The sequence below is a fragment of the Colossoma macropomum genome, unplaced genomic scaffold, assembly GCF_904425465.1.
Source record: "Colossoma macropomum unplaced genomic scaffold, Colossoma_macropomum, whole genome shotgun sequence".
Classification (NCBI taxonomy): domain Eukaryota; kingdom Metazoa; phylum Chordata; class Actinopteri; order Characiformes; family Serrasalmidae; genus Colossoma; species Colossoma macropomum.
The window spans coordinates 11,551,051-11,576,433 of NW_023494805.1; the positions used below are offsets into that span (position 1 = coordinate 11,551,051).

Genomic DNA, 25,383 nt, shown 5'->3' on the forward strand with positions numbered 1-25,383 from the left:
AAATAAAATAAAAAATAAATTTAAAAAATCGATTGACGAGTTGTTGCTTTTCAATCGATTCAAAGGTGTTTTTGTAAATTGAGAGAGACTCGATTCAGTGATTCAAGCTTCTTTAAGAACTACTGTAATGCACTAAAAGTATTCTTAAAAGACTTCCTCTAATGTTTCTCGGACAAAACCTGAATTAGTCAAATGACTTCAGTAATGATTATTGCAGCAACGAATATCTAAAATGAACATGCTGTAAAAAGGTTAAAGTAGTGTGAAGTGCTTTTTAAAAAAAAAAACAGGACCCTATTTCAGATACCATATTTTTAAACAGGACTTTTATTAATATATATCCACTCTCTCACAGTAATTTTATATAGATATATGTACATACACAGACATGTACAGATATAGGAACTCAAAGTAAACACTCAAAGCTTAAACATCTAAGTGTATAATAAGAAGGTACGACACAATACAGGTAATACAATACATCAGTAAAAATGTAGGTAACAGTGGAAACAATGTCCATTTAGTGTAAAGCTAAATCATATCTGTGAGTTTAGTATGTTCAGGATGATGAGGTATAAACCTACACACAGTTGAAGAAAATAATCTGGAAAATCTGTCAGTTTTGTTTTTACAGTAGAAAATAAGTCTTTAAAAGGGGCATTTTGTCCCACTCTCAGTGCAATACGACACCCCCTTACATGGAGTAAGAGGCCTCACGACAAAGTTTTACGGAATGTATAATTCATATGTCAAAACATTTCTAGTCTTTGCATCAGAAACTGTTATTAATCAAAGTACAGCATAAAACCGAGGCCTCTATTAATTCCATGAAGTGACTGTATGTACAAAAATAATGTAGATATAAAATCACTAAACAACATGAAAGCATAAAAATATGTAACTCATATGAAAGTATTTATACTGTTATTCATTAAAATATTTATATATTGTTTGTTTTATTGATTTGTGTGCGCATCCTTTTGTTTTCATTACTATTGTATTTTTAAAACATAGCTGCTCCACTATATACCACAATATTAGACTCACTTTGTCTATAATGCTATTTTCAAAAACTGAAAAACCCCTCAGCCCCCGCCCTCACCAAAGTCTGTGAACACCGCTGATCAGCTGTCTGTATTCAAACACTGACAGATCTGCCAACTTTTACATCTTTGCTATAGTGAGATTTAAGCTTGCCAGGATGAGGTGAGGTGTGTATGCAGAGGGTGGGTGATATGATTTAGGTTTTTTTATGGTTTTAGTTGTACAGTTTTACTTTTAGTTGCCAGCCATGAATTCCGTCACACCGAACTGTGTAATAAAGAAATTTCTGACAGTTTTAATTCACTTTCTGAGTCATTTCATCATTTTTAAGGAACACAGCCATTTTAACTGTCTGCAGAGACACTGGAATTTCATCTAAAATATTAATAAAATGTTTCAAAATGTTCAAATAGGACCTCTTTCCACAGCAGCATTACATGTATGAATTTACTGTAAAACTATTATTGGAAATAAAACTAAATATCTAAAATATATTTGGATTTTTGCTTACTTCCTCACTTACTTATGCATAAAATAATATCACCATGGGTGGCTATGTGGACATCAAGATCCAGATCGTGGTAGTTTCAGAAGGATTTTTTCACATTCATATTTACACTCATGAGATTTAACATGGAAACAGCTGTGTTTTCCACGGTGGTCTACTCTGGAGTGTAGCCACATACTGGCCTCTTATATCCTGAGCCTACACATACTGATCACAGGCCTACCCAATCACATGGGAAAAGAATATTTATTAAGAGAATTACTTTAGTATATGTGTTGGTTTTTATGTAATCACAAAAACAGTGAATTCAGGCTGTTTTTGCAGCTTAGTTTCTATATATGGACTGTAAGGACTGGGGAGTGAGGGATATGTCTTTTATTTCAATAGATAGAGGTTTTCTGTTTTTTGAACCCTTTAAAAGCAAATGAATGCACAACTCATTCAGAGTTTATTGCCTGTGCTGTTTAATGATAGTTTAATGAACAAATCCAGGTCCAAAAAAATGGGATTGTATGTGGAATGCCAATAGAAACAGAAAGCAGGAATTAATAAATTCTGTTTGACCTGTATTAAATTAAAAACACCACAAAAACATCACATTTGATGTTCTACTTAATGAGCACTATTGTTTTTTTTGTAAATATACACTCATTTCAAATATGATACCTGCATCTCTTTTTCCAAAATACAGCATGTTTACTACTGTGTTACATCACCTTTCCTTTAAACAGCACTTAAACATTTGGAGACTGAAGACACAAAATGATCCAGTTTTAAAAGTGGATTCTTGTCTTTCTTCAGTTACAGATGTATAAATATTGTGAGCTCGAGTCCAGAGAAGCTACTGGACATTTCTGGACGTTGTTGACATGTGGATTCCACTGTGCATCATACAGTCTTAACTTACATTAGCAGATGCAGTGACAGTGTTTATGACAACGATTTGTCAAAGTATTCCCGAGGCCATGTGTTGATATCCATCACAGAAGCATGAGGATTTTTAATGCAGTGTCGTCTGAGAGGTCAAAGGTCACAGGTATTCAGTTGAGGTTTTTGGCAGACGGTTATGTTGATAAGCTAAAATGCGAAATATCTTGTCTTTGTGCTCTTACTGTTTAAATACAGCTCAAAGTGAATTTACAAATCACTGCTCTCTGTTTTTATTTGTATTTTATTTACTGTCCCAACATTTTTGGAACTGGGTTTGCAGATTAAGTTTGGAACTGGCCTGTTATCAGTGGATGTTATCAGTGGTGAAATACTGTAGCACGATGTTGCAGATTATTGTGTATCTCTTTTGTGCTCTTCTTCCTCTCTCTGCTCTTCCTGTTGCAGCTCCAGCAGCTCACTGAGGACCTCCAGCATTTCATCAAAGATCTGCTGCAACCTACACACAAACACACACAAACACACATTCAGTCATAATGTTCATGTTGGAGCTCCTTAACGTCACACTTCAACATGGCAGGTTGAGATTCATTAAAAAGACACATTACATTGTAAAGCTACATGATAACTTAAAACTATTTACTTGTGAAAAGATAAATTAATCAAGACAAGATGGTTTTATGGAGGAGTGTAAAACACAGACCTCAGATCTGAATGGAAAGGCATCTAGAATGAAGGATAACTCAGTAAACAGAGATTTCTCTATTAGCCCTATAATGCCTAAAGCAGAAAGCAGCATTTTCTGTCTCTAATTTACTCTTCTCCTTTAATAACGTCATTTCTCAGTACTGCTTTTAGATGTAACAACAGCATCTAACAAAGCTGAAAATTTATAGATGTTTAATTTGTAAGATATGCTACCTTTTTGAAACAAGCAAATGTATTTTATCAGAATTTGTGAGTGTGGTGGGAGCTTACACATCTGGGTGCATTCTATCTATTTCTGTATTGTTTATGGCTCAGTTACACTGTTTTATATCAGCATTATTTTGCACAATAACTGGCTACTTTGCCATCTTTGTTGTAACAAATTAAATCAAATATCACATCAAACCTAAAAATGTATTTTTTCATTACACTCTACTACAAACTAAAGAGCAATTTATCGCAGTGTGAGTGAGTGTGTGTGTATGTGTGTGTGTGTGTGTGTGTGTGTGTGTGTGTTGCTCACATGTCCAGGGTGGCGTCCTGGTGTCGCAGCATGGTCAGATATATCTGTAGAAATGTCAACCTGCTGCTCTTATCCTTCGTTACAATGTGGTCCTAGTCGGAGAGAGACATTCTGAGCTGCTGGATGATTTGGGGGAAATTCTTATCAGTCTTTACGTTGGTATCGGACCATTTCTTCAGTTTAGACACCTAAATGTAAATAATGTCAAACAAAACACTTCAGTAAATACATTTTCAAAGCAGTTTTCTCCTCAATTTTATCATGTCTGATTCCACCCGCTAGGTAGTTCTCCCCTTATCAAACAATGTTACCGAGCTGGGAGAGTGAAGGCTAGCACCTGCTTTCTTCTGAGACACGTGAAACACCACTGCCTCATTTCAAAGTGCTTTGTCATTAAAAAAGCTTCTTATTTCTTTACAGGTGTTTCCCACTCAGTTTTGTGTAGAACTCTACTTTCACTCCCCTGACTCAACCTGCACTCACCTGACTCCCAATCAGCTGCTTCATTGTTTTTTTCTCCTTCTTTCTTTTCTGCGCTGCCTCCCGCTCCTGCAGAGACCCCTCCTCACGGGCTTTAGTCATGCGCTGTTTCACATTAGGAAGAAGAAAATATACACATTAACTTCAATTATGGACTGAGGGTTAATGTTAGAATTAGCATTAAATTTACTAGCGACGTTAATTAAAGCAACTGAGTTTAGGCTTAATAAAGGGCAGATTAACGTTCATTTCAATGTTAGGGTTATTTATCATATTTAGGGTCAGGCTTAATGTTAGTGGTAATATCATTCCCCTCTACATGGCAGACTGTGGTTTGATATCTTGCTTGGGCAAACACACCACACTATACCAGTAGGAGTCCTTGGGCAAGACTCCTAAAGCTACATTTGCCTTCCTCTGTAACATCATTCAACTCTAGCTCTGGATAAGAGCATCTGCCAAACACTTAAATGTAAATGTAAAGATAGATTTACCTCAACCTCCATGATGACCAAACCCACGAACATGTTGAAGAAGATGAAGTGGCCTATCAGTATGAAGACGACGGGGAAGAGCCGACTGTAGGTCACTCCTGAACTATCTACTTTCTTCAACAGGTCCACCCAGCCGTCCAGCTAAAATAGAACAACAAAAAACGACATGCAGTCAATTATCATGTTTGCTATTGCGAAAACTTTGTCGCAGGAAACAGAAAGCAGGGATGGAAATTTATAGGGTGATTAGATTGTAAGGAGGAGGGGTTTCATTCTAGAAAATGTGAATGGGGTGAACATTCTAGAACAGAGTGAATGAGTGAATGGAGAGGTCATTCTAGAACAGTGTAAGGGGGGTGTTGCTGCTGATTGTTGATGTTTGTTTTCATATGTTTGTGTTTATTGAGGATTGTTTATATCAAATGTAAACAGTTGTTTTTACAAGCTTTAGATGTTTATATTTTCTACATATACATTATGTGTGATTGCAGATGCTTGTGTACAACTCACTGTTACTAAGCCAAAGATGGTGAGCAGAGCGGACCCCAAATCCCCCCAGTGCTCGAGGTCCCCTGAAGCCTGCTCTCCGAAATAGAGAACTCCAGCAACAGCAAAGATGAACATGATGAAGAACACCAAACTCATCACATACACAGCTCTCTTCATGGCTTTAGCTAGCATCACAACCAGAGCCTGCAAAATAGCACGAAACAGACGAAAACAGTTATAAAAACAAAATCTTCTCATATGTTCATATTTAAACATCACACGTGAGCTAAATTTTTATTTAAAGGCATCTTTAGAATTTTCTTTCATAGGTTTTCACTTAAGAACAATTCTAAGAACAGGTGCTATTCTTGACTAGACTGATTCTTAAATATTTTCCTAATCTTGTAGAAGCTTCACACTTGTTTTACACAGAGTTGATAGGGTAAACCTGAAAGTAATTATTATAATTATTATCACTGTTAAAAGTACATACTGGATATCAATGGGCTACATAACAAATGACTTAATGATCTATTTAAGAAAATAACTATTAACACATGACCTGAAGGGAGGGGAAGAAGGAGATGGTCTTCAGGACCCGGAGGGCGCGGAAAGGTCTGAGGTTCTGCAGTGAGAAGAATGAAATGGCTCCCTCAGCGAACACTGCCACCAGAGACAGCAGCAGCAACGCAGAGCTAAAGATATTAAAGCCACTTCTCCAAAAACCACGGTGCTCCACGTAGACCTTCATACAGAACTCCAACACCTAGAGGAGCAGAAAAAACCCTCAGCCACCTGCAGGACAGAATAACTACAATAATCACACCTCAGACGAGTCTCTGATAAACTCTCTCTCAGTCTGTCTCTCTCCTCCTCTCACTCTCTGTATCTCTTTTTCTCACCCGGAACAGTCCTGAGTTACTGTACTCTTCCTCCAGGGCGATGACAAAAGCGTTGATGATGACAATTATCACAATGAACGCATTAAATAAAGAGTGCTGACTGATGGACGAAATGAACGAGTGAAAGCGCACATCTCTCCTCCTGCACACAAACAACAAACACAAAAGAACAACTGTTACTTTTCTTCAACTCAAATATTATTTACACTTGCACCACCATTCATGCAGAAATAAATTAGCTGATCATATTAAAGCACTAATTTTAACTTTTCATACTAAAGCAGAAATATAAAGGCTTTCTGATATTGATGAAGAACTTTGTTTTACACTCTGGAGCTGGGGGTCGGGTCCTCCACTGAAAATCTCCTGCCGTTGTCCATGATTCTGTGGTCAAACAACTCTCACACTGAAAACTGCAGCACAAAAGTCCAAAAACACACACACACACACCACAGTATCACCCTTTAGTACACATCGTCATGACAACCAAGGACAGATTCGTTATGACGTCATCGCCACGACACGTTTGGTCATTATCGTCAGCGAAATCGCTTTTACACTTCAGTAATTAACGTTATCGTATCGGTTATCTTACATGACAAAATGGTCTTTAGTTCTGAGTTTGTCTGCCAGATGTTGTCGCATTAACTGCACAGCACAAAGAAGCCATTTTGACTGGTGTGATTAGCTGAGACAGTTTCTCACACAGCAACCCGAACATTTGGCAGGAGACTCACAACAACTCAGCTAAGTTAAAAGAATATGGCTTATTTTCTAGGAAAAGATCATTAAAAGTGGAAAAGTGCAAATATAAAACCTTCTCGGCCTTATTTAGAAATGAACGAAGGCCGTATAAAACACTATTCTGACTTCGAAAAATCCCCGAGCAGCTAAAACTGTGCTTTTACTGCATCTTACCACATTTAAGACGACTAATCTTGTTATTTTTCCATTTTGTCTCTCATTCATAAATGAATAAATCACATTAAAAGTAGAAATCAATAAAAACACTTACCTTTTCGTGAACGACGCTGTTCTCTAAGCTTACTTCTCGTTTTTCCTCCGCCGACAAATATATACGGTCAGAGTGTCTGGTGGTGACGTCATAATGGGGGGCGGTGCTAATTTGCATAATGCAGTGCGTTATTCTGTAGTCCTCGTTATCCAGTGGTATTCGAGAGAAGAAGGTTCACAGGACAAAACGTATCGGGTTCTGAACATTTTTATCTAGCACAGGGTGAGACAGATGCGATTTTTCGAAACCCTTATTCATTCTGGCCACAGAGAAATGGAGCTTAGACCCGGAGTTCGTATGGACAGAAGAACATGGCGCCGACTACAAAACGACGACATGACTACAGTGGTCTATGGTTTATCACAGTGAACAGTTAAAGGGGGGTTACAAAGATTTTATTACCAAACGGTGTACACTTTCATCAAATTACAGCACCGGAGCTCAGCTCTGTTAGCCGTTTAGACGAACCTTAGACGCTAGAGATCCGGTTCGCTCCGAGCCCAGTTTACCCCTGAACTGCTGAGCGGTGTCAGTCAGCGCGGCCAGTGATCGTTAAAGGAAAAAATAAATAAATAACCGGTAGTTGGACTTTGACGAGACCAGAATATAAATCTGGCGACACCGATGGCCGAGACAGATACAAGTACAAACACTACCGAGTCTAAGAGAAGTCTGACCCCACATTCACACCGGCAGAGACCCTTCGCCTCTTGTGGCCCAGATCGCTGATCGCTCATCGTCTGTGGGGGTTCTGAACTCCAGCGGACCGTTGGTTGCCATGGTTTCACTGACGCTGGAGCACAAATCAGACGCATTCCCGCTAGAAATAAAAATCATCGTGAAAAATCGCTTGTGTGCTTTTTTATTTAATCCCCGTATCTGTGCAGTCAGTATGTGAGGAAAACGCTATTCGTCTTTGCGATTACTGTCTATTTGCGAGTCCAAAATGAATGGATTGATATGGAGCATTTGATCAAAATCATAGTTTATAAATGCTTAAACATTTTTAATGTAAAAGAATACATTCAGTTCCTGAACACTGAACAGCATAAACCATTTTAACACTGCTGTTATATTTTAAAGAGCTTTTAAACTCGAGTTATAGGAGTTTAAAACGGCGCCTCATGTACGTTCATGACGTCAGTGAGCGCGAACAGCCAATGAGCTACTCCGCTCGCCAATCAATCATCACGCTCTAGCACTAATGCCCGCCTTCTGCTGCCCAGAACCCGTTTGCTGTAGAAAACAAAGAAATATATAGGTAAGATTTCTTTGTTTTTTAAAGATGTAAAGATGTAAAAATACATCCTTCTACTTTCTAAAATTAAAGAAATGTTCTGGGCAAGTGATTAGAAACTATGTTTACTTCTCGTGTTTAGCCGTTGATCTCCATTTACTCCCATTCGTTGACGACTCACTCGCGGGCGCCCTCTGCTGTTTAGCAGTCCTGTTTTTGATATAACGGGGGAAATAGGAAGTGGCCAGGCTCCTCATAAAACCGGCTCTGACTCCGCTCAACTTTGACGCGTCGCCGACCCCGCCTACTTCGCGTCGGCAACCTACGGCCAGGAAACTCGGTTTTACATGTTTGTATCAGTGCCTCAGTTTACTAGCAGTGCATTCTTGTCAACAGTCTGATTAATGGAGCAGTCTGAAAATGTGAATGTGACTGACAAGGTCAGATCAGCGTCATGATTTTTATTGATTATTAGACACGTCTGAGGTTTGGTCAGGTGCTTTTTTGCTATCTTAAAAAGTGTGATTCATTCAGTATTTTGATAAAAACAGATCTGTGAGAATCTGTGGGTAAATAGACATGGCATGTTCCTTTCTGGACTTTCTGGACTTCCTTTTTTGGTTGTATGCAAGTTATGATATCACAAGTTTCTCAAATAAAAATGCTCTGAATCTGAGTGGACATAACCTGAAAATGTAAAGGAGCTCAGGTACACAAAGAGCAGTATAAATATATCAATAAGATAGTGCTTCATAATCTTGGAGAAAATTCACTGAGGACTTCAAGAAAGTGTATAAAAACATTTTATTTGTCAGTGCTGAGATGTTTCATGGCAGAAGGGTCCTTAAGTTCTTTAGATTCTGATTAAGAACAGATACCATTAAGCAGGATCTTTCCACTGATTAGGTTTAGTCACTAAAAGAAGGACATTTTATATAGGTACTCATAAAACAAAATATATATCCAATGTTTGGGGGAGCAAAAACGATCAGAGAGTAGAGAGTGTTGTATTGGGTGACACTCGGGGCAACAGTCTTTCCTTTTGTGTACCCTTCTAATGTGTACCAGAGAATTCACTCCACGTGTAGTGTCTATTTCTCACACAGGACGTAGTTTAAGAGTTTTGGTGCTGGGTGAAATGAAAGCCATATTATTTGCAGGTTCTGATGATCTCATGTCCTCAGAGTTTGCTGATGGGCTCTATATTCCTCCAGGCAGAAATCCATCTCTGCCTGATCGATTGAGTCTCTCCTTTCTCTATTCTGTTAGTAGCTGCTCTCGTGACCAGTCAGAATGTATAAGTTGCTGGTGGCTGAAGGGTTGTCTGTCGGGGTGCTCTGTAGAACAATGTCTCTGCAAAATAGGTTAAATATCGTGTACATCAGTCAGGTAAAAAATGTCAGATAGAGGGAAATAGGAAAAATGACAGATAGAGGGAAATAGGAAGGGGAGACCACAGAAGTATTGCATTACCTGTTTGTGCCTAAAACTTGAAACCTTCTAGTTTCATCTGTGATTTCTTGAGTTATCTGTAAAACATTATTGTGGTTTCAGAGTCTTAGATTAAGACTTACATATTGTCACTAAACAAAGAAAAGCAAGCATCTCCATTTTTCTCCATCATCTGAGCTCAGCAGCTGTTAAAATGTCATGATGAATGGCCCAATAAAAATGATCCAAAACTGCTTGGAATAAAATCTCTTTACATTAACTTGCGGTTAAGGTAAAGAGCGTTTTTGCCCTTTACTGTATCTGTAAAGTTACCATACTTTTTTTTCTTTGGACAGAGAGAATATCTACTCTGTAAATCAGACACAGACACTTATCTCTTAGCTCATTAAGATCTCGAACAATTGTGATGTTGAGGACAATAATTTAAAATAACAACGTAATGTCCCATTCCCACCGCGACCCAGAAGGATAAGCGGTTTAGATGATGGATGGATGGATGGATGTCCCATTCCTTGTCATGCTTAACACTAGTAGATACATTTCGATATACAGTGCTGTGCAAGAGTAAGTGACCTCTCTTTATTTATTTAAGTTCCCCTTAAAAATGGCCTCAACACCTAAATATAATACATTTTTTAGCATCCAGTGTGCACACAGCCTTTAGTACAGCTTCCACTCTTTTTGGGAGACTTGATTTTAGTGTTTCTTAGAAATTTGCAGGGTTTTTTTTCCACACCTCTAAAGTTCAGTTTTAGAAGTTGGTTGCATTTTCTGCTTCTTGTGATACAAGTAATCACACTCGTGAATTAGACTCCTACTCCGCATCTCAGATATCCAGATGCAAATTTTCTTCTTTTTTGTCTATCAGAGCGTTGTGTTGTCTTCTCACAGTGAAAAGATCGACAGAAACACCTTCGGATTTTTTCAGATCTGAAGTAAGAGTGGAGTTTGATTTTCTCTCTCAAAGATGAAAAAGCTTTAAGTGCTGTTTATCTGATGGTGACAGTTTTGGTGGTCTATCAGGTCTTGCAGTGCAGTTAGGAGTCTCATTTTCTCTATAGTCCAGTCCAGGAAACTCTTGTTTTTCACCTATTTTTCTTTGACTTTCTACTTCATTATACAAGTGGATTATCTTAGATCTAATCACCTCAGAAGTATTCCCTAATAAATGATTAACTTGTACTTAATGGCTGTTTTGACTGGAAATAAACTAGTTTATTGGAAATAAACTAGTTTAAGAAACTAAACTAGTTTACTGTGTAAAAGTCATCTGTGAAAATGAGATGTAAAGCTACTTATCTGGGCATTAAGTAATGTTCATGGCTACTTAAGATTTCTGCACAGCTCTACATATAAAATAGAAAAAACACATCAGAGAAAAGCTGGAAAATATCGCACTTCAACCACCTTCTAATTTATTATTAATACAAAAGTCAGAGGTACTTAGAAACTGAAATACCTCACAGTCGTGCAGGCTACGTCCTTTAAGTCCATGTTTCCAGAAAGCTAAAACGCTGTCCTGTAAACAAACTGTAAAGAAACAGGAAAAGATAGAAACACGTCTGAGACGATATGAAGTAACTTGCTTCATGTGCTATTATAGTATAGTAACTGAATTTTTTTTCATTAGAAATGAATTTAGAAACTTTCTTACCTAATGTCTCTATAGGGAAGTCAAAGTCTAGTTCTGAAGCTAACTCCTTGCTAGGGACACCCTGAAGATTCACGATCTTCACTGTTTCTGTAATGATAGATGTAACAGTACATAAGACATGGTACAATTTATTGTGAACGCGTAACTCAATATACTGAAAAAAGCACTTAATCACATTTACTTGATTCACCATTTCCACATGAATAAAACTATATTGCATCAACACAATTTTGTCTTTAGCTTACTTTTGGCAGTAACGGTGTAAAACACATTAGTGTATATGTGATGTACACATTTGAATCAAGTAAATTCAACACTTTTTTCCCAGTAGGCCGTACAGCATACTCACTTTCTAGTGCAATCAGAACTGTATCTCTGTCCAGCTGTGTTACCTGCACTGCTCTTACACATTCACTGTCTACACACACAGACACACACACAAATCGTTCAAGTGAAGAAAGCAAAGCTGTCATGGTTTTATTTCTGGTTGTGTGTGCCGTCAGTATAATTTACACCCACCTGGCTGGGAATTGGGTGTGCCGTTCAGTTGTATGATGTCAAACTTTAGCTGCTGCTCAGTCTGAGGTTCATCATTTTGTGGCCTGCATTCCCTCACTCCTACACAGAGCTGAGGAAGCTCATCTGTCACCAAAACCAGCAGCTCAAAGATGACCAGAGGGTCAGGCAGGACCGCAGCTATGTGCTACATGAACGGGATTGAGCACCATAAACAAAACAATGGATGTAACATGACACAATATTTGATTCTTTAAAGCCAAGGCAAAAAAACTGCTGTGTAATCTGTTCTTCTCCATAAATCACATTTTCTCTGTACTGTTGTTGTGTTTAATTTGATATGTAAATACCAACAAGGTCAAAAAAGCACACATAAATCTTCAGTTCCACATGCTGCTACATGTTACTGCCCAGCGTGGACAGGCATGTGTTCCACATACCTTTGGGGGATTTTACTAAGTGAAATGTGACAATGCCAAATGTACTGAGTGTATATTAGGTAGAACAGGTTTAAAACAACAACATTAATGCTCTGTGTGCATCAGGGTGAGTTTAAGTAGAGCTACTTTTGGACTCACCTTAAGGTGCATAAATTTCTGCAGGGGTTCGTACCACAGCAGTAAAACGAGCCCAGAGGGAACAGCCGCACACAGGAACGTGCTGTCAGTGTACGGGTTGCGAGCTGGAGGGAAAAGAACATAAGATGCTGTAGCGAAAAGCTTGTTAGTCAATTACAGTCCATCTGAGAGGGATGACAAAGACAGCACATCCACATGCATCAGTAAAACTCCAACTCCAAAACTCCAACTTACCAACACTGCACTTTCGACAACCTTTAGTGTCTGGGATCTTTAGTGACACAGCAAACTTCCTGTTAAAATAAAAAAGTTTAATTTGTCGTAGCACTTCGGAATGTTCTGACTTAACCTCTTAAACTGTAAGGGCTTGTATGTGGGTCCACATTTCAATTCCTCATATAATTAAATAACTAATGTAGTTTCATAGTCATCGCTGAATAATTCATAGTCTTTACAGAATAAATAATTCATCAGTTACCAGATAATTAATAGTAGTTCCTGAATAACAAGTCTTAAGATCAATAAGTGAATAATATGACCAAAAACACTAGGGGTGGAAAATTAATCAATTCGTAGATGTCTCGCAATTCTCTCTTGAAAGACTCTGAAAAACGTCATTATTGGCTTTTTACATTGCACTGAAAACCTCATTAAAGTGCTAACAAAGGTTAGCAATAGTGGTGTTATTTGGATAAAACACCTTTATCTGACACAAGGTACAAAAAGATCAAATAAAGGAGTTTGTAGTTTTTTACATGGTGAAATATGGCCTGTAGAGTTTGCAAGTGTGTTGGCTACATTCAAATTCAACTAAGTGAACACTACTTTTAATGACAAATAAAAATCAAGATGCATAAGAATCGTTTTATAATCACATCTTGGCACCCTTGTTTGAAATTGAATCAAATCATGAGGTGCCTACCCTACTCCTAAAAAACACACTTATAACTAATATAAGACATTAGGCAGCTGCTTTAGCAGTTGTGCATTTTGATCCAACAGGTTTGTTGAATATTCCTTTAAAGTAACTGGCTTGCTATTGGTAAAGGGTTTATCGTGACCTGTGGATGATCCTCTCAGTGAAGCGGTTGGTGCTGAGGGATAAGTGACCCTGTTTCCTTTGCAAATGTCCACGCTGCTCGAACAGGGCTGCTAGGTTGTGAGAGCAAAGCTGAGATGACTTTCCTATAAAAAAAAGATAACAAGCAGTGAAAAACGTGCTTTAAATTATATTGAACACTGTCTGCATTACTTTCAATGTCAGTGAACTGGAATCAATGAAAAAGACTGACACACCAGAGACAGACATGAGGACATTGTTCATCACATACAGCCAGGTACACCTCTGTGGAAGCAACTGAAAAGAGGAGAAAGGTTCATTATAAAGACCACTGGGTTAGTTCCAATGGCACAGTACACTGCTTTATATTAGAACAATTTAGAAATTATATGCTATACACACACACACACACACTTTCTAAGCTGCTTATTCTTCTGGGTTGCAGGGGGAGCTGGAGCCTATCCCAGCGGTCAATGGGTAATATTATTACACTATTTTTAGTCATACACAAACACAATATAGTTTTAAAAGGTAGAAGAACCTTTTCCAAAGTGTCCTCGTGAAGCTCATTCAAATTGAGTGTGTAGACCCCCTCCTCGGCCCCCAAAATCAGGTACTGATCTATCAGAACAGAACATGCATATATGATACAGTACTAATTGTCTTACAAATAAAAATGTCAAACAGGGTTCTTTGGACTAGCACAGAAGAACCACTTTTGGTTCCTTAAAGAACCGTTCAGAGGATAGTTTTTTAAGGAACCATTTCTGTATGCTGTTTTGATCAATTTTATTTTTTTTTTATTTGTTTCCTGCTAATCAAGCAGCATTTTATCACAACATTACAGAACTGCAGGAAATAAAAAAAAAAACAAAACAAAACAAAAAAAAAAACAACCCCTTTACCACCCCATCCCTCCCCGTCCCACTGGTCCATCCATCCCTATTTCCTGTACACACTTTATACTATTTACTAAGTAAGATTTAGTGCAAAGGATGACATCTCAAAAGTAAAATAAAAAGAGAGAAAAAAGAATGTTAGCTTACAAGATGTACCTCATAGCCTTTGTTCCAATGTTTTTGTCACATCACAACAAATCTGTTTCCATGTCTCAAGAGTAGATGTTTTAACTTTATTAATCCTAGCTGTGGCTAATTCTAACATAACTATGTCATGCAGTTGAAATAGCCAATGATTTTTGTATGCTGTGTGAAGAACCTTTTAAAACTCTAGAAAACCTCCACATAGTGAAAAGTTTCCATGCCAGCCAAAGTTTTATTCCTAGAACCATAAATTCAAGACAAGAACCATTTAGGTCACTTTATTTTCAAGAGTCTCAATGGTTTTGTTGATGGAGATGTATGGAACCATATCCATCACATTAACAGTACAAACAGACATGTTTACAGTTCAAAGTCAGTGAATCCTCACCTCTAGTCTTTGGAAAAACCCATGTCACAGCAGAATGGATTTTTAGTGGGCAGCCATTGAAGACTTTGGAGAAACAGGCCCCCATCTGTGCAGCAGGATATACATTAAGATTTTTCTTAGAGATTAGTGTGTGAAAGTACTGCAATAAGGCTTTTAAAAATGACTGGTTTGGCACAGAGAGTATACAGATTGTGTCCATAAAGCAGACTGAGTGTAATCTAGGTACTACTAGGTCTTACAAACATATGATAGCACAGATGCATAAGATAACAATAAAATATACTATAAAATTATATACTATAATGTGTGGAGGCACTGTGAGTTACTGCTGTAATACAGATCAGTGTCTTATTAGCACTCTGGCTTCTACTGTTGAACCTCCATTTGCAGTGTATTAGTCATTCGAAAAATGATCAGGAATAATTTTTCGGATTTAACACATTTAAGGACCTATGGGAAGACTGGGGATGGTTGTAACGTTGGGTAAGTTGCAAGGCCAGAACTTTTGTTAGAGTGAACAGTGTTTCAAGTAAACTGTGATGTGTTGCATGCATGCTAATCACAGACAAACTATTTAGAACAAACAGAAATATAATATAGGACAGAGGGACAAAAAGTTAAGAGAAAAGTTAGAGAGAAAAGGTCCAGGCCAGCAGAGCCAGAGGATTCAGAGACTTCTGAAGATGAAGATTTTTGCATTATATGGATGGGACTCTCAGAAAACTCACCGCTCAAACAAGTGCGGGTCAGGCATTACACTATTGTAAATTAGTGCCCCCAACCTTCTGTTTACTGTTACAGCTTACTCCAGCTAGAATTACAATGTACCCTGACATTGGGGTAGATTGTAACAATGGCAGTTCTTGAATTTAACATCATGAAGTCTGTGATACTATAATACATGATTAAATTATAACATAATTATAAAATAATTTGTAGTAGACAAATGTATGTAATTAAGTTAAAGTTTTGACAGATTTAGCACCAAGACTCATTGAGTTAAATGTGCTATGACAAAATATAGTACAGTTATTCCTGGTCCAACCTACAACAAAATCACCAGTGTTAATATGAACAGTGATAAACTGTGTAGTTGCTATGGTCCCCAGTGTACATTGTGTTAAGTTCCTCCTAGAGATCTACAACTTCGTTTTCAAAAAATCTTTATGAAATGAAAAATGCAGCAAAGGAAATCCTATATCAAGCAAGAATGGGAAAATGTTTCACTTTTAAAATTACAGCAATTGGTCTCCTCAATTCCAAACACTTACAAAGGGTTGTTAAAAGAATAGTTGATGCAACATACTGGTAAACATGCCCCAACTTCTTTGAAAAATGGCCATATATTTTTCAAAACAATAATATCTCTCAGTTTCAACATTTGATATGTTAGCTTTGTATTATTTTACATATAATTACATATAGGGTTTGAATGATTTGCACATCATTGCATTTTATTTTTATTCACATTTTGCACAGCGTCACAACCCTTTGGAAACAAGATTGAAAAACAAAAAGTGAAATCATTCAAAAAAACTCATGCAATTAGACGAGGAACACTTACATGGACGTGGGGAGTAGGAGGGAGTCCATGAGAATCAGCTCTCTACAGATTAAAGGTTAAACACACAACAAAACAATTTATGTGGAACATCTGGTAGTCACACTTGTCAGTAATATTTTAGTAAAAAGAAAAAAAAAGAAGAAATGCTGAAATGATCCCTTATCCTAAATTACAGCAGAGGATGGGTTGCAGTTTCTTTCAATATCCTTGTCCAATTTTTAAATTGAAAGAAAAGCCAGATAAACCTCAGTAAATACTGAACTGAGATTTTAAATATACAGTGCATACAACGTTTTGGTCACAGGAATGTGAAGTTGCAGTGCAACTAAGATTTTAAGTTGAACAGGTTTCTATGAGAAAAGAGGACTGATTTATAGTCAGGCCATCTATATGACAGTTATATACAGTGCAGTGTATAAGTATTTGGATGCTGATACACCTTTTTTGTCATTTTGACTGCAGCACATTAAATCTGAAATTAAACACTAGCTGTGAACCCAATGTGGTTATAAAAGTGCACAATAAATGCTAAAGCGTGCAGAAGCATCTTAACTTCTCAGTTCCAAGTAAACACCTCAAATCCCATTGGACGGCATTTCACCTGGCAGTGACAATAATGCCAAATAGTAATTGTTACCTGTTCTGAATCCCATTACTGAAGACAAGACTGAGGGTGAAATGTGATGATTAATGTAATTCCTACATAGTTCAAAAGATGGTGATTCTTTAGCCTCACAGTCATTGTTTAATTTCACCTCCAGTGTGCTGGAATATAAAGCCAAAACTGTGTTACATTCATAATGGAGTATTAATTTTCCCAAAGATTTGGAATTTTTACCTTTTAATATTCACCAATCCTCATTTTAAAAACAGCTGAAAGCATTTTTATTTAGTTTAGCATTTATTCTGTCCATATAATCTACGTATTTTATTGTTTTAGTTTTTATTTCCTCCTTTTTTCATTCTATTTTAATGTTTTTTTCTTTTTTTACTTTTATTACACAGACATTTCCTTTAATGTTATGCTATAACAATACTGTTCACTGCTTTACTTACACTGTTTTACTGTAATTGATCTGAAAAACACATTATTGGAATATAGTGTGCTAAATGTTATGTATGAAAGGTTCTGTATAAATACAACCATTACAAACACAGACTGCACTGCAAAAGTGTAGAGGCTTAAATTTCCCATTTAAAACTGCTCAGTGGTTAAGTGTACTAGTATGAGTGTCTACAAGCATGTCAGAAGCTCAAAGACAAACACTGTATGTCTGACCGAATCCTCTGCTTTCCTCCTCATGGTGCTCCACTCTGGAGAGAGAGCTGTGTCCTTGCTTGTAGATCTGGTAAGAGTTTTCTGTTCATCCTGTGTATCGTCTCCCTCTGGAACACAAGGGTCACTGCACCAGTGCCGCACGTCCTGACTGGCCGAGCACCTTATCAGCACTGCGAAAAAATTCCATTAATAGCGACTGAAGGAAAAATCCTCCCATACACATTAAACAATGCCTTTGTACTTGTAGTGTACAGTCATATGCAGAACACACCCCCACCCCACTTAAATTTCATGTCTATTTATTAAGATTTTGGAAAAATATAAAACATAAAAGATAAGATGTTTATATTAAGATATTGGAAAAATATAAAAAACATACACTGCCATAACTTTCGAACAGACCACATTTTATGTTCTGTTTCTTATTTCCAATTTGTTAAAGTCTTGGTCTTCTAAATACAGTATGTTGAAAGTTGCGTTGCGCATATTCTTATTTAAACCCTTACATTGCTGCACATCACCCCAGTCCTCACACTGGTTGCAAGACAGAGAATTGATTTAATTTTATTTTTCCTGGGGCTGTATTCCCAAAACATTCCAACTCCTATCCCAAATCCAATTTTAGCTGTTTACTAATGCCATTTAGGACAGTAACTATTACAGATAACACATTTATTTTGCCAAAGGCAGTGAAAACTAAGGCATCACTGAGGAGGGAGGACATGTTGTTAAGATGTAAACAAAATCATTCGCAGTGGTTTGATGTGAGTCAGAATTGTTCACTGTGGTGGTGACAGGAACCAGACATCTAAAGTGTTTAATGCCTCTAAAGGCAATTTCACAAAAAGCTATTACATGAAATATTTACAAATAAATTGCCTGCTACCTGAGACATGGTTTTATGATTGTTTTGAGGTAAAGGTTTGGCATAAAATCAATTTATTAAAGCTTTCAGACTTTTTTCTTAATAATCACTATTTTATCATTTTCAACATCACATTTAAAAACTCAGAAGACACGTATGGTTAGTTAATGTCACACGTATAGTTATTTAAAATCAAAAACTGGTCATTTTGGAAAGTAAACAAAATGGTTATATATATATGCTGTAGACAGTTTGACCTAAATCAAATCATCATCACCACCACTGTAAAAACATCTGAATCAGTCAAATATGAATCAGTCAAACCACTCTAAATACTGCATAAAATATATGCAGAAAATTGATCTGAGAAATTTGCCATTAAGACTCAATATAGGAAGTTTCTGTAAATCAGTTCTGTTTGCCCTAGCTAAAGTACACTTGCAGGATTTCCTAATTCCTTAGACACATGCTACTTTCACTTAGATCTGCATCTTGAAATCTGTTTATAGTTTTGTATATATGGCTAAGCATACGATTGTTTTATGGATTATTATGAAATGAGCCACCTTAGAAATTCTGAAATGCTCTACTTGTAATGAAACACGTTTTTAGATGTGCTTTTATTAATTAAAGCCACACTATGTAAGATTTTTTTGTTAAAATTGAAAGAAGCAGCATTAGGACCACGTCATATGTCTTTCTATAGTAACATCACATGCACATCCTCAAAAGGAGGCTCCGGCTTGATGATTAGGTTTCAAATGCAAAATCAACATTATACTGATAAAGGTATGTTGACAATAACAGATAATTCACTTACACTTACTTATATTCACTTACCTCGGAAGATGCATCTTTCAAAGATCTCTTTGAATACTCTTTCAACACGCTCACAATCACGTTGCATGCAATTACACATTTCCACCAGAGAGGTCTCCAAATCTTAGTGCAGCTTTAACTATAGCACATCTATTAGCTTCTTTTATTTCTTGACATTACGGTCACACAAAAACCTTGTATCTCCATTTTTGTTGTTCTTTTTACTTTTTTGCATACTTTGAAAACTCCATTTACCCTTTGCATTGTGTTTAAATTTCATGTTGACTGGACCAACATGGTCCAGATTTTACTAAGAAGATTACCGGTTACATTAACTTCTATCACAAGTTAAGAATTTCTGTTCCTTGTACTGTAGAATTACCATTTTGGAGATATGAGGTTTTGTTCTGACAGTGAAAATAATCTCAAAATAATCTTGTAATAATCGTGCTAATGGCCTTGAGACAGTCATACAAGTGTACTATACAAATAAAATGTATAATTATTACTATTGATACCTGAGCTGGGCCGTGAGCCTGGCGCAGGATCAGGATGCAGGGTTGCGCTGGGTCTCAGAGTCAGGTCTTTGTCCTCCTGAGCTGTGCTGAAAGCACTCATAGGAGGAAGTGATGCAGTGGCCGAGGCAGGTGGAGTGCTGAATATTCCACTTTTCCTCTTCCCCCACTATGTGACATCAGAAAAACTAACATATCCGTATAAAAATAACATGCATTCTGGCACTGTTTTTAATATTATTGTGTTTTTTAATCCATACCTCAAAGGAAGACAGTTTTTTTATTGTCAGGCTCCTGAAAATGAATGAAGGTGAGTGTTTAGTATCAGTCAGTGACAAATATAGTACAAGAGTCTCGTTAATTCAGTACAACAGTATTAAAAACACAGTTCTTTCTAGTAGCTTGCAATCCTTGCAGTAACGCTGCACTAAAAAAAGTGATGCACTGAATTTAGTCGTACACAAAAGTTGGGTCAAATGACATGTTTTGTTGATTTTATGAGTGAAAATAAGTTAACAACTCCTCTACAGAGAAGACACTTCTGCACATTTTAGGACACTATTACTTCTTATTTGCTGAACTTAACATATTGGAAAACATAAAACATAAAATGTGGCTGTTGCAAAAGTTATGGCACTTGTATATTTTATATTTTTTTTATAATTGCACACTAAAAAATAGAGGATGTGTAACTTATTTTCACCTAGAAAATCAATAAAACATGTAACTTGACTGGGAGTGTTCAAACTTTTGCATATGACCATATATATCATTTCGATACATATAAAACATATTACATCATCCCAATACTGTCTCTAAGTATACTTGCATTTGGCCATAACAGTGTTATTGTTCCATATTTATACACATGAAAAATAATGTTTAATCATTTAATCACAAAAAATAACTTTTAATCATTTAAATCAAGTAAGTTTAATGCATTCCATTTAGTGTGCAAGTAGGTTAGCATCAAAAAATGACTGCTTCAGAATTTTGGTAAGAAAGAAATCAATCCTAGCACAAAAGCTCTCATTTTCAGAGCTGCACTAGGTTTAACATGCAGAAGATGGCATCCTTGAGCTACCTCTGCTGCAGCTCCTCTTCCACACATTCCAGAAGACTCCTGCAACACCACCAACCAGGCAACATGGCAATTATGATAAACGATATTTACATGTATTGTAGTAATACTCACGCTGGACTTTGGAATCTCTAATGTAATGTGAAATGCTCAGGTTAGCCTGCATCTAACTGACAGCACAATTTGTAATCATTCAGTTCATATGTAACTGATCTGTTTTTTTCTTTTGAGATAAGGTTTTGGTCTAAAATGTATTTTTTTGTAATACATGCAGAGACATCACAACACCTGGAGCCTATCATGGTAATTTTCCCTACAATGCACCATTTTACATCAAACCACTCTTAATTGTTTTTGTACATTTCGATGACTGAATAATTCTGAAATTGTGACTAACCGACATATGGAAGGCAAAAGCTAGTCCTCAGTTAGTTCTCAGAACATCATACATATTACCCTTAAGGTCAGTTTGCACCACTGTATAAACTGTAAACTGAGTATTTTATTAAATGAAAACTTACGGAGACTCAGCTTCATCCCCTGAAAGGCTCCAGTCATCACATGAACCCTGAGAGGAATGCAATCAGGTTATCATCATAATAATCAAACCAAATGAACTGAAGGAAACATATTACCACTCACTACAGCCTCACCAACCGCCTACATCATTACTGTCTGAATGTCAATAAACTAATAATATTATCCAATATTTGCAAATTTCCTATAATTTGGACCAGTACTGTATATGTTAAGTCAGTTAGTTCCAGTGAAGAAGTACAAACTCACCAGATCTGGATAGGGATCTGTCTCTTTCCTCCGCAGAGGAGCAAACTTTACCTGGTCAACTACGAAAGAGAAGAATGACCAGGAATAGATTACATTTCAGTTAGACATATCACATTAGAGCTATTTATATTAACTTGTGTTTAACCCTTTAATTATGAGGCAAAAAAAGAAATGTCTGCATTTAAGTGTAATCTTCTCCTTTAATAATGTGATTTCTCAATGTTTATATTCATATGTAAAGAACATGATCAAACCATACTGAAAATTCATAGATCTTTATTTTGTTAGATTTACAAACTATTTTGAACAAGGAAACATAAATAGCACTACATTTCAGCCTCTTTTTATTTTTACTCTATTTAAAAAAGAGATAAATAATACATTTATTTTCATTTATTTAATTTCCAATTTAAATGGTCATTAAGAATGTTATCTATTCTTCCGCATCAGGAAAAAAGGTAGAAAACATATTTAACAGTAAATTACACAGAAGCCTCATCACTTAATATCAAACTTCTCAGTCCTTTGCCTTCGGTTCCTTTTAGGAAACTTGCTTTTACTTTTTCAAAGACATTTGCAAGAATATTTTCCACACCTCCAAAGTTCAGATGAGGGATGCATTTCTCACAGTGGAAGGATGGACAAAAACACACCTGTGGATTTTTTTATAACTGAAGCAAGAGTGGAGCTTGATTTTCTCCTCTATCTCTTGGATGAAAGCTTTAAGTGCTGTTTAATTAATGGTGACAGGTTTGGTGCTCTACCAGGCCATGTACAGTTTTTAGATGTCCCATTTTCTTTTTATCTTTTAAGAGTTTTGGAAACTACTGTTTTTTCACTTATTTTCATTTGACTTTCCTCTTCGTTATGGGAGTGGATTATCTTGTATCTAATCTTGAAAATATTCCCTGAAAAATAAATAATGTGTACTTAATGGCCATTTGACTGGAAATTAAACAAATAATGGGTGGTCTCTGACTTATACACAGTACTATATACAGTGAAAGACAATACAGTAGCACAGAAAGCTCAAATTCTACCTGGTAATATATACGTTTATACGTTTTGAACAATTTGGTTATGACATTGAATGCACTGTAGCAGGTTTGTGCTTCCATCTCAGCTCATTGTGTTTGTAGTTAGCCTGGCTGACTGTGTGAATGCTGTAATCTTACTGACAGAACATGTGACTTAGTGTCTTAGTGACCTAACCAGTCACCCACCCACACACTGTTCAGTCTTAGAAGTGATCAGTGGTTTCATTTTACATGGCTCACTGCACGTGTGGTCATGTGTGTATGTATGTGTTTGGGTGGGAGGGGAGGAGGGTGAGGATGGGGGGTGGGTCAGTAACAGAGCACATGCCATTGGCGTGTGTTAAACAGTGCCAGCTCTATGGGTTCTGTGCCTGTTGACATCACCACTGCCTTTTTCAATGGCTGCCTTGTCATGAAAGCCTCCTCCTCTGCTCCAGATCCATACATTATATGTGTGTGGTGTTGACTTCAACCCAACACTGCCTGTTGCTTAGCTAATCATACATATAAGGAGTACAATACAGTACATTTAGTCCAGTAAGGATGTCACAATCCCTTGAAAGTCAATTACTCAATAAAAAAATTATTTATTTTTTTTAAGAATAAGCAGTGATTAGCTGGCAGTGTGCATGACGATACTGCAAATTTACACAGTGTTATAACAAAGTGTTAAGATTACAGTGTAATTTTACATTGTAATCTTAACACTATGTATGATTTGGAGCCCTCTCTGACAGAAATATGTAATTGTACGCAACATGCGGAAGAACATTTTGTAATGTCGACTGTGCTTTAAACCCCCACAAGTAGATGAATCTGATTTTTGCGAGTGCATTGAAAGAGTGTATAGTAGAGAACTCAGTCAAAACTTGGTGAAGGACGTGTTTTCTTAGGATTCTGTCAGTGCTTGTGTTAGCTGGTCAGCTTTCACACAGACAGCGTGCACAGAGTGGCACTTAAGCGCACTGTATTTAGAGAACCACACATCGAAATAAAGCGAAATAAGCCATAAGTCTCCTAACAGACCACAAATCTGGCAACCCTGCGTGACGGGGAAAGAACTGCGAGTGAAACACGTGCATGCAACAAATGGTACAGTTTTTCTGGTTGCTGCAGCAAGCTTTCATGCTTAAAATTCCTACTGTTAAATGCAGTTTCACTATAGTAGCTGTTTTCAGATTGTTCTGTGCACTTTCACTGTCTACGCTTTTTTCCAACTTTGCAATGCTATTGGGGAGGATGAAAGCGGAAACAACCCAATGCTCCCCACAGTCGGCGCCTATGCTGGGAAGTCAGCTCACTATTTTCTTATCCGACACAAAAACCTGCCACTTTAATTTCACTTGGCTGTTTTTGAAACATAAAACGTTATCAAATTTTAATAAAATCTGTTCATTAACTCTTATGGAAACTCAAATATCAAAATGAGCTGGAATGCATATCCCTAATGATAACATTTAAAAATATGTGTATAAAGCTATCATCAGGAAGAGGGCACAAAAACATAAAAAAAACTTGCTTTAGAGGCCTGAAATAATAGGGTAAATTATTTCGAAAGAGTAAAGACAGAGTGAACACACAGCAGAGTGTATGAATGAGACAGAAAATGGGACAATGTTAAGCTAACTCTGCTCTCTTTCTCTAATAGCAGGCAACATGTGTAGACAGGCAGGAATTGTGCTTTATTCATGAGAGAGTTGTTATTGTGTGTCCATTCTGCTTTGAGAAAGAAAGAAGGATTGAGAAGATGGTGTGTATGAGTCTGTGTGTGTTTTTTTTTATTTGCATGTGTGCAGCTACACAGCTTATTTTAATTGCAAATGGACTGAATGACATTCCTCATACTCACACTGTTCCTCAGATAGACTCCTCTCCACGGGTAAACACTTTCCCTTAGATCGAATCTTATCTGGAGTAGCATCGGTTGCCTGTGAACGCACACCCACCCACAAGAGTTTCAGATTTAGCTAGTGTAGAAACATTTATATAGCGTTATCTCTCACTGCTTTTCTAAGTTTTTTTTTCGTTTTTACATTGACTTGTTGACAAATAAATGGTTGAATTTAAAGCAGTCTACAGGAAAAAAAGACCTAACTCACATCCTGGTCATTGTCCTCGATAGTGGGTGCTTGATGGAGATCTGGGTTGTTGGCCATGTCCAGAAGCTCAATGACCAGGTTTCTGGTCAGTAACTGTGTCACAAAGGGATGCTAAAGAGAAAAAGAGAAAGGCAAGGGGGGCATTTCACCAAATATGTGGACAAACATATTCAGCAAATGTCTTGTACAATATCAACTTTTCTTTTTATGTTATATAATATTGATATTTATGTGACTGTATAATATATAAAACAGACAACATTACAATATAATGCAAAATAATATAATATTAAAGCAATAATGTAATAATATGGAGTCCATTTTTGGACCATCTAAAGCACATGTGTCAGGATCGAGTC

The 25,383-nt window shown here is 36.9% G+C and overlaps 2 protein-coding genes across 2 annotated transcripts in view; both read right to left on the minus strand.

Moving 5' to 3' along the window:
• Window positions 1-3,763: 3,763 nt before the first annotated feature.
• On the minus strand, window positions 3,764-7,866 carry LOC118826119 (cation channel sperm-associated protein 3-like). Its single transcript, XM_036597006.1, has 7 exons — window positions 7,742-7,866; window positions 6,037-6,178; window positions 5,697-5,900; window positions 5,156-5,338; window positions 4,646-4,786; window positions 4,155-4,256; window positions 3,764-3,859 (listed from the first exon to the last, which is right to left on the minus strand). Exons 1-7 carry the CDS (start codon window positions 7,864-7,866, stop codon window positions 3,764-3,766), a joined length of 993 nt encoding a protein of 330 aa, XP_036452899.1.
• Window positions 7,867-9,075: 1,209 nt separating this feature from the next.
• The window catches only part of map4k2 (mitogen-activated protein kinase kinase kinase kinase 2), a 32,192-nt gene continuing 15,884 nt past the window's right edge, over window positions 9,076-25,383 (minus strand). The window contains exons 12-32 of the mRNA XM_036596399.1: window positions 25,025-25,135; window positions 24,775-24,853; window positions 21,889-21,947; window positions 21,624-21,670; window positions 21,106-21,144; window positions 20,282-20,315; window positions 20,025-20,190; window positions 17,823-17,992; window positions 16,544-16,585; window positions 14,980-15,064; window positions 14,090-14,169; window positions 13,785-13,845; window positions 13,550-13,673; window positions 12,723-12,781; window positions 12,489-12,592; window positions 11,914-12,097; window positions 11,744-11,812; window positions 11,395-11,481; window positions 11,200-11,270; window positions 9,762-9,817; window positions 9,076-9,641 (exon numbers count right to left, since the gene is read on the minus strand). Of these exons, the coding sequence (XP_036452292.1) occupies window positions 9,554-9,641; window positions 9,762-9,817; window positions 11,200-11,270; window positions 11,395-11,481; window positions 11,744-11,812; window positions 11,914-12,097; window positions 12,489-12,592; window positions 12,723-12,781; window positions 13,550-13,673; window positions 13,785-13,845; window positions 14,090-14,169; window positions 14,980-15,064; window positions 16,544-16,585; window positions 17,823-17,992; window positions 20,025-20,190; window positions 20,282-20,315; window positions 21,106-21,144; window positions 21,624-21,670; window positions 21,889-21,947; window positions 24,775-24,853; window positions 25,025-25,135 (1,815 nt within the window). The 3' untranslated portion in view covers window positions 9,076-9,553. The remainder of the gene's footprint in view (window positions 9,642-9,761; window positions 9,818-11,199; window positions 11,271-11,394; window positions 11,482-11,743; window positions 11,813-11,913; window positions 12,098-12,488; window positions 12,593-12,722; window positions 12,782-13,549; window positions 13,674-13,784; window positions 13,846-14,089; window positions 14,170-14,979; window positions 15,065-16,543; window positions 16,586-17,822; window positions 17,993-20,024; window positions 20,191-20,281; window positions 20,316-21,105; window positions 21,145-21,623; window positions 21,671-21,888; window positions 21,948-24,774; window positions 24,854-25,024; window positions 25,136-25,383) is intronic.

Coding starts and splice junctions, on each gene's coding strand:
- LOC118826119 (XM_036597006.1), bottom strand. CDS start 7,866: ATGCGTCTGATTTGTGCTCCAGCGTCAGTGAAACCATGGCAACCAACG. Junction 5,339..5,696: donor CCTTCTTCCCCTCCCTTCAG/GTCATGTGTTAA, acceptor GCTATTTTGCAG/GCTCTGGTTGTGATGCTAGC. Junction 4,787..5,155: donor CCATCTTTGGCTTAGTAACA/GTGAGTTGTACA, acceptor GTTCTATTTTAG/CTGGACGGCTGGGTGGACCT.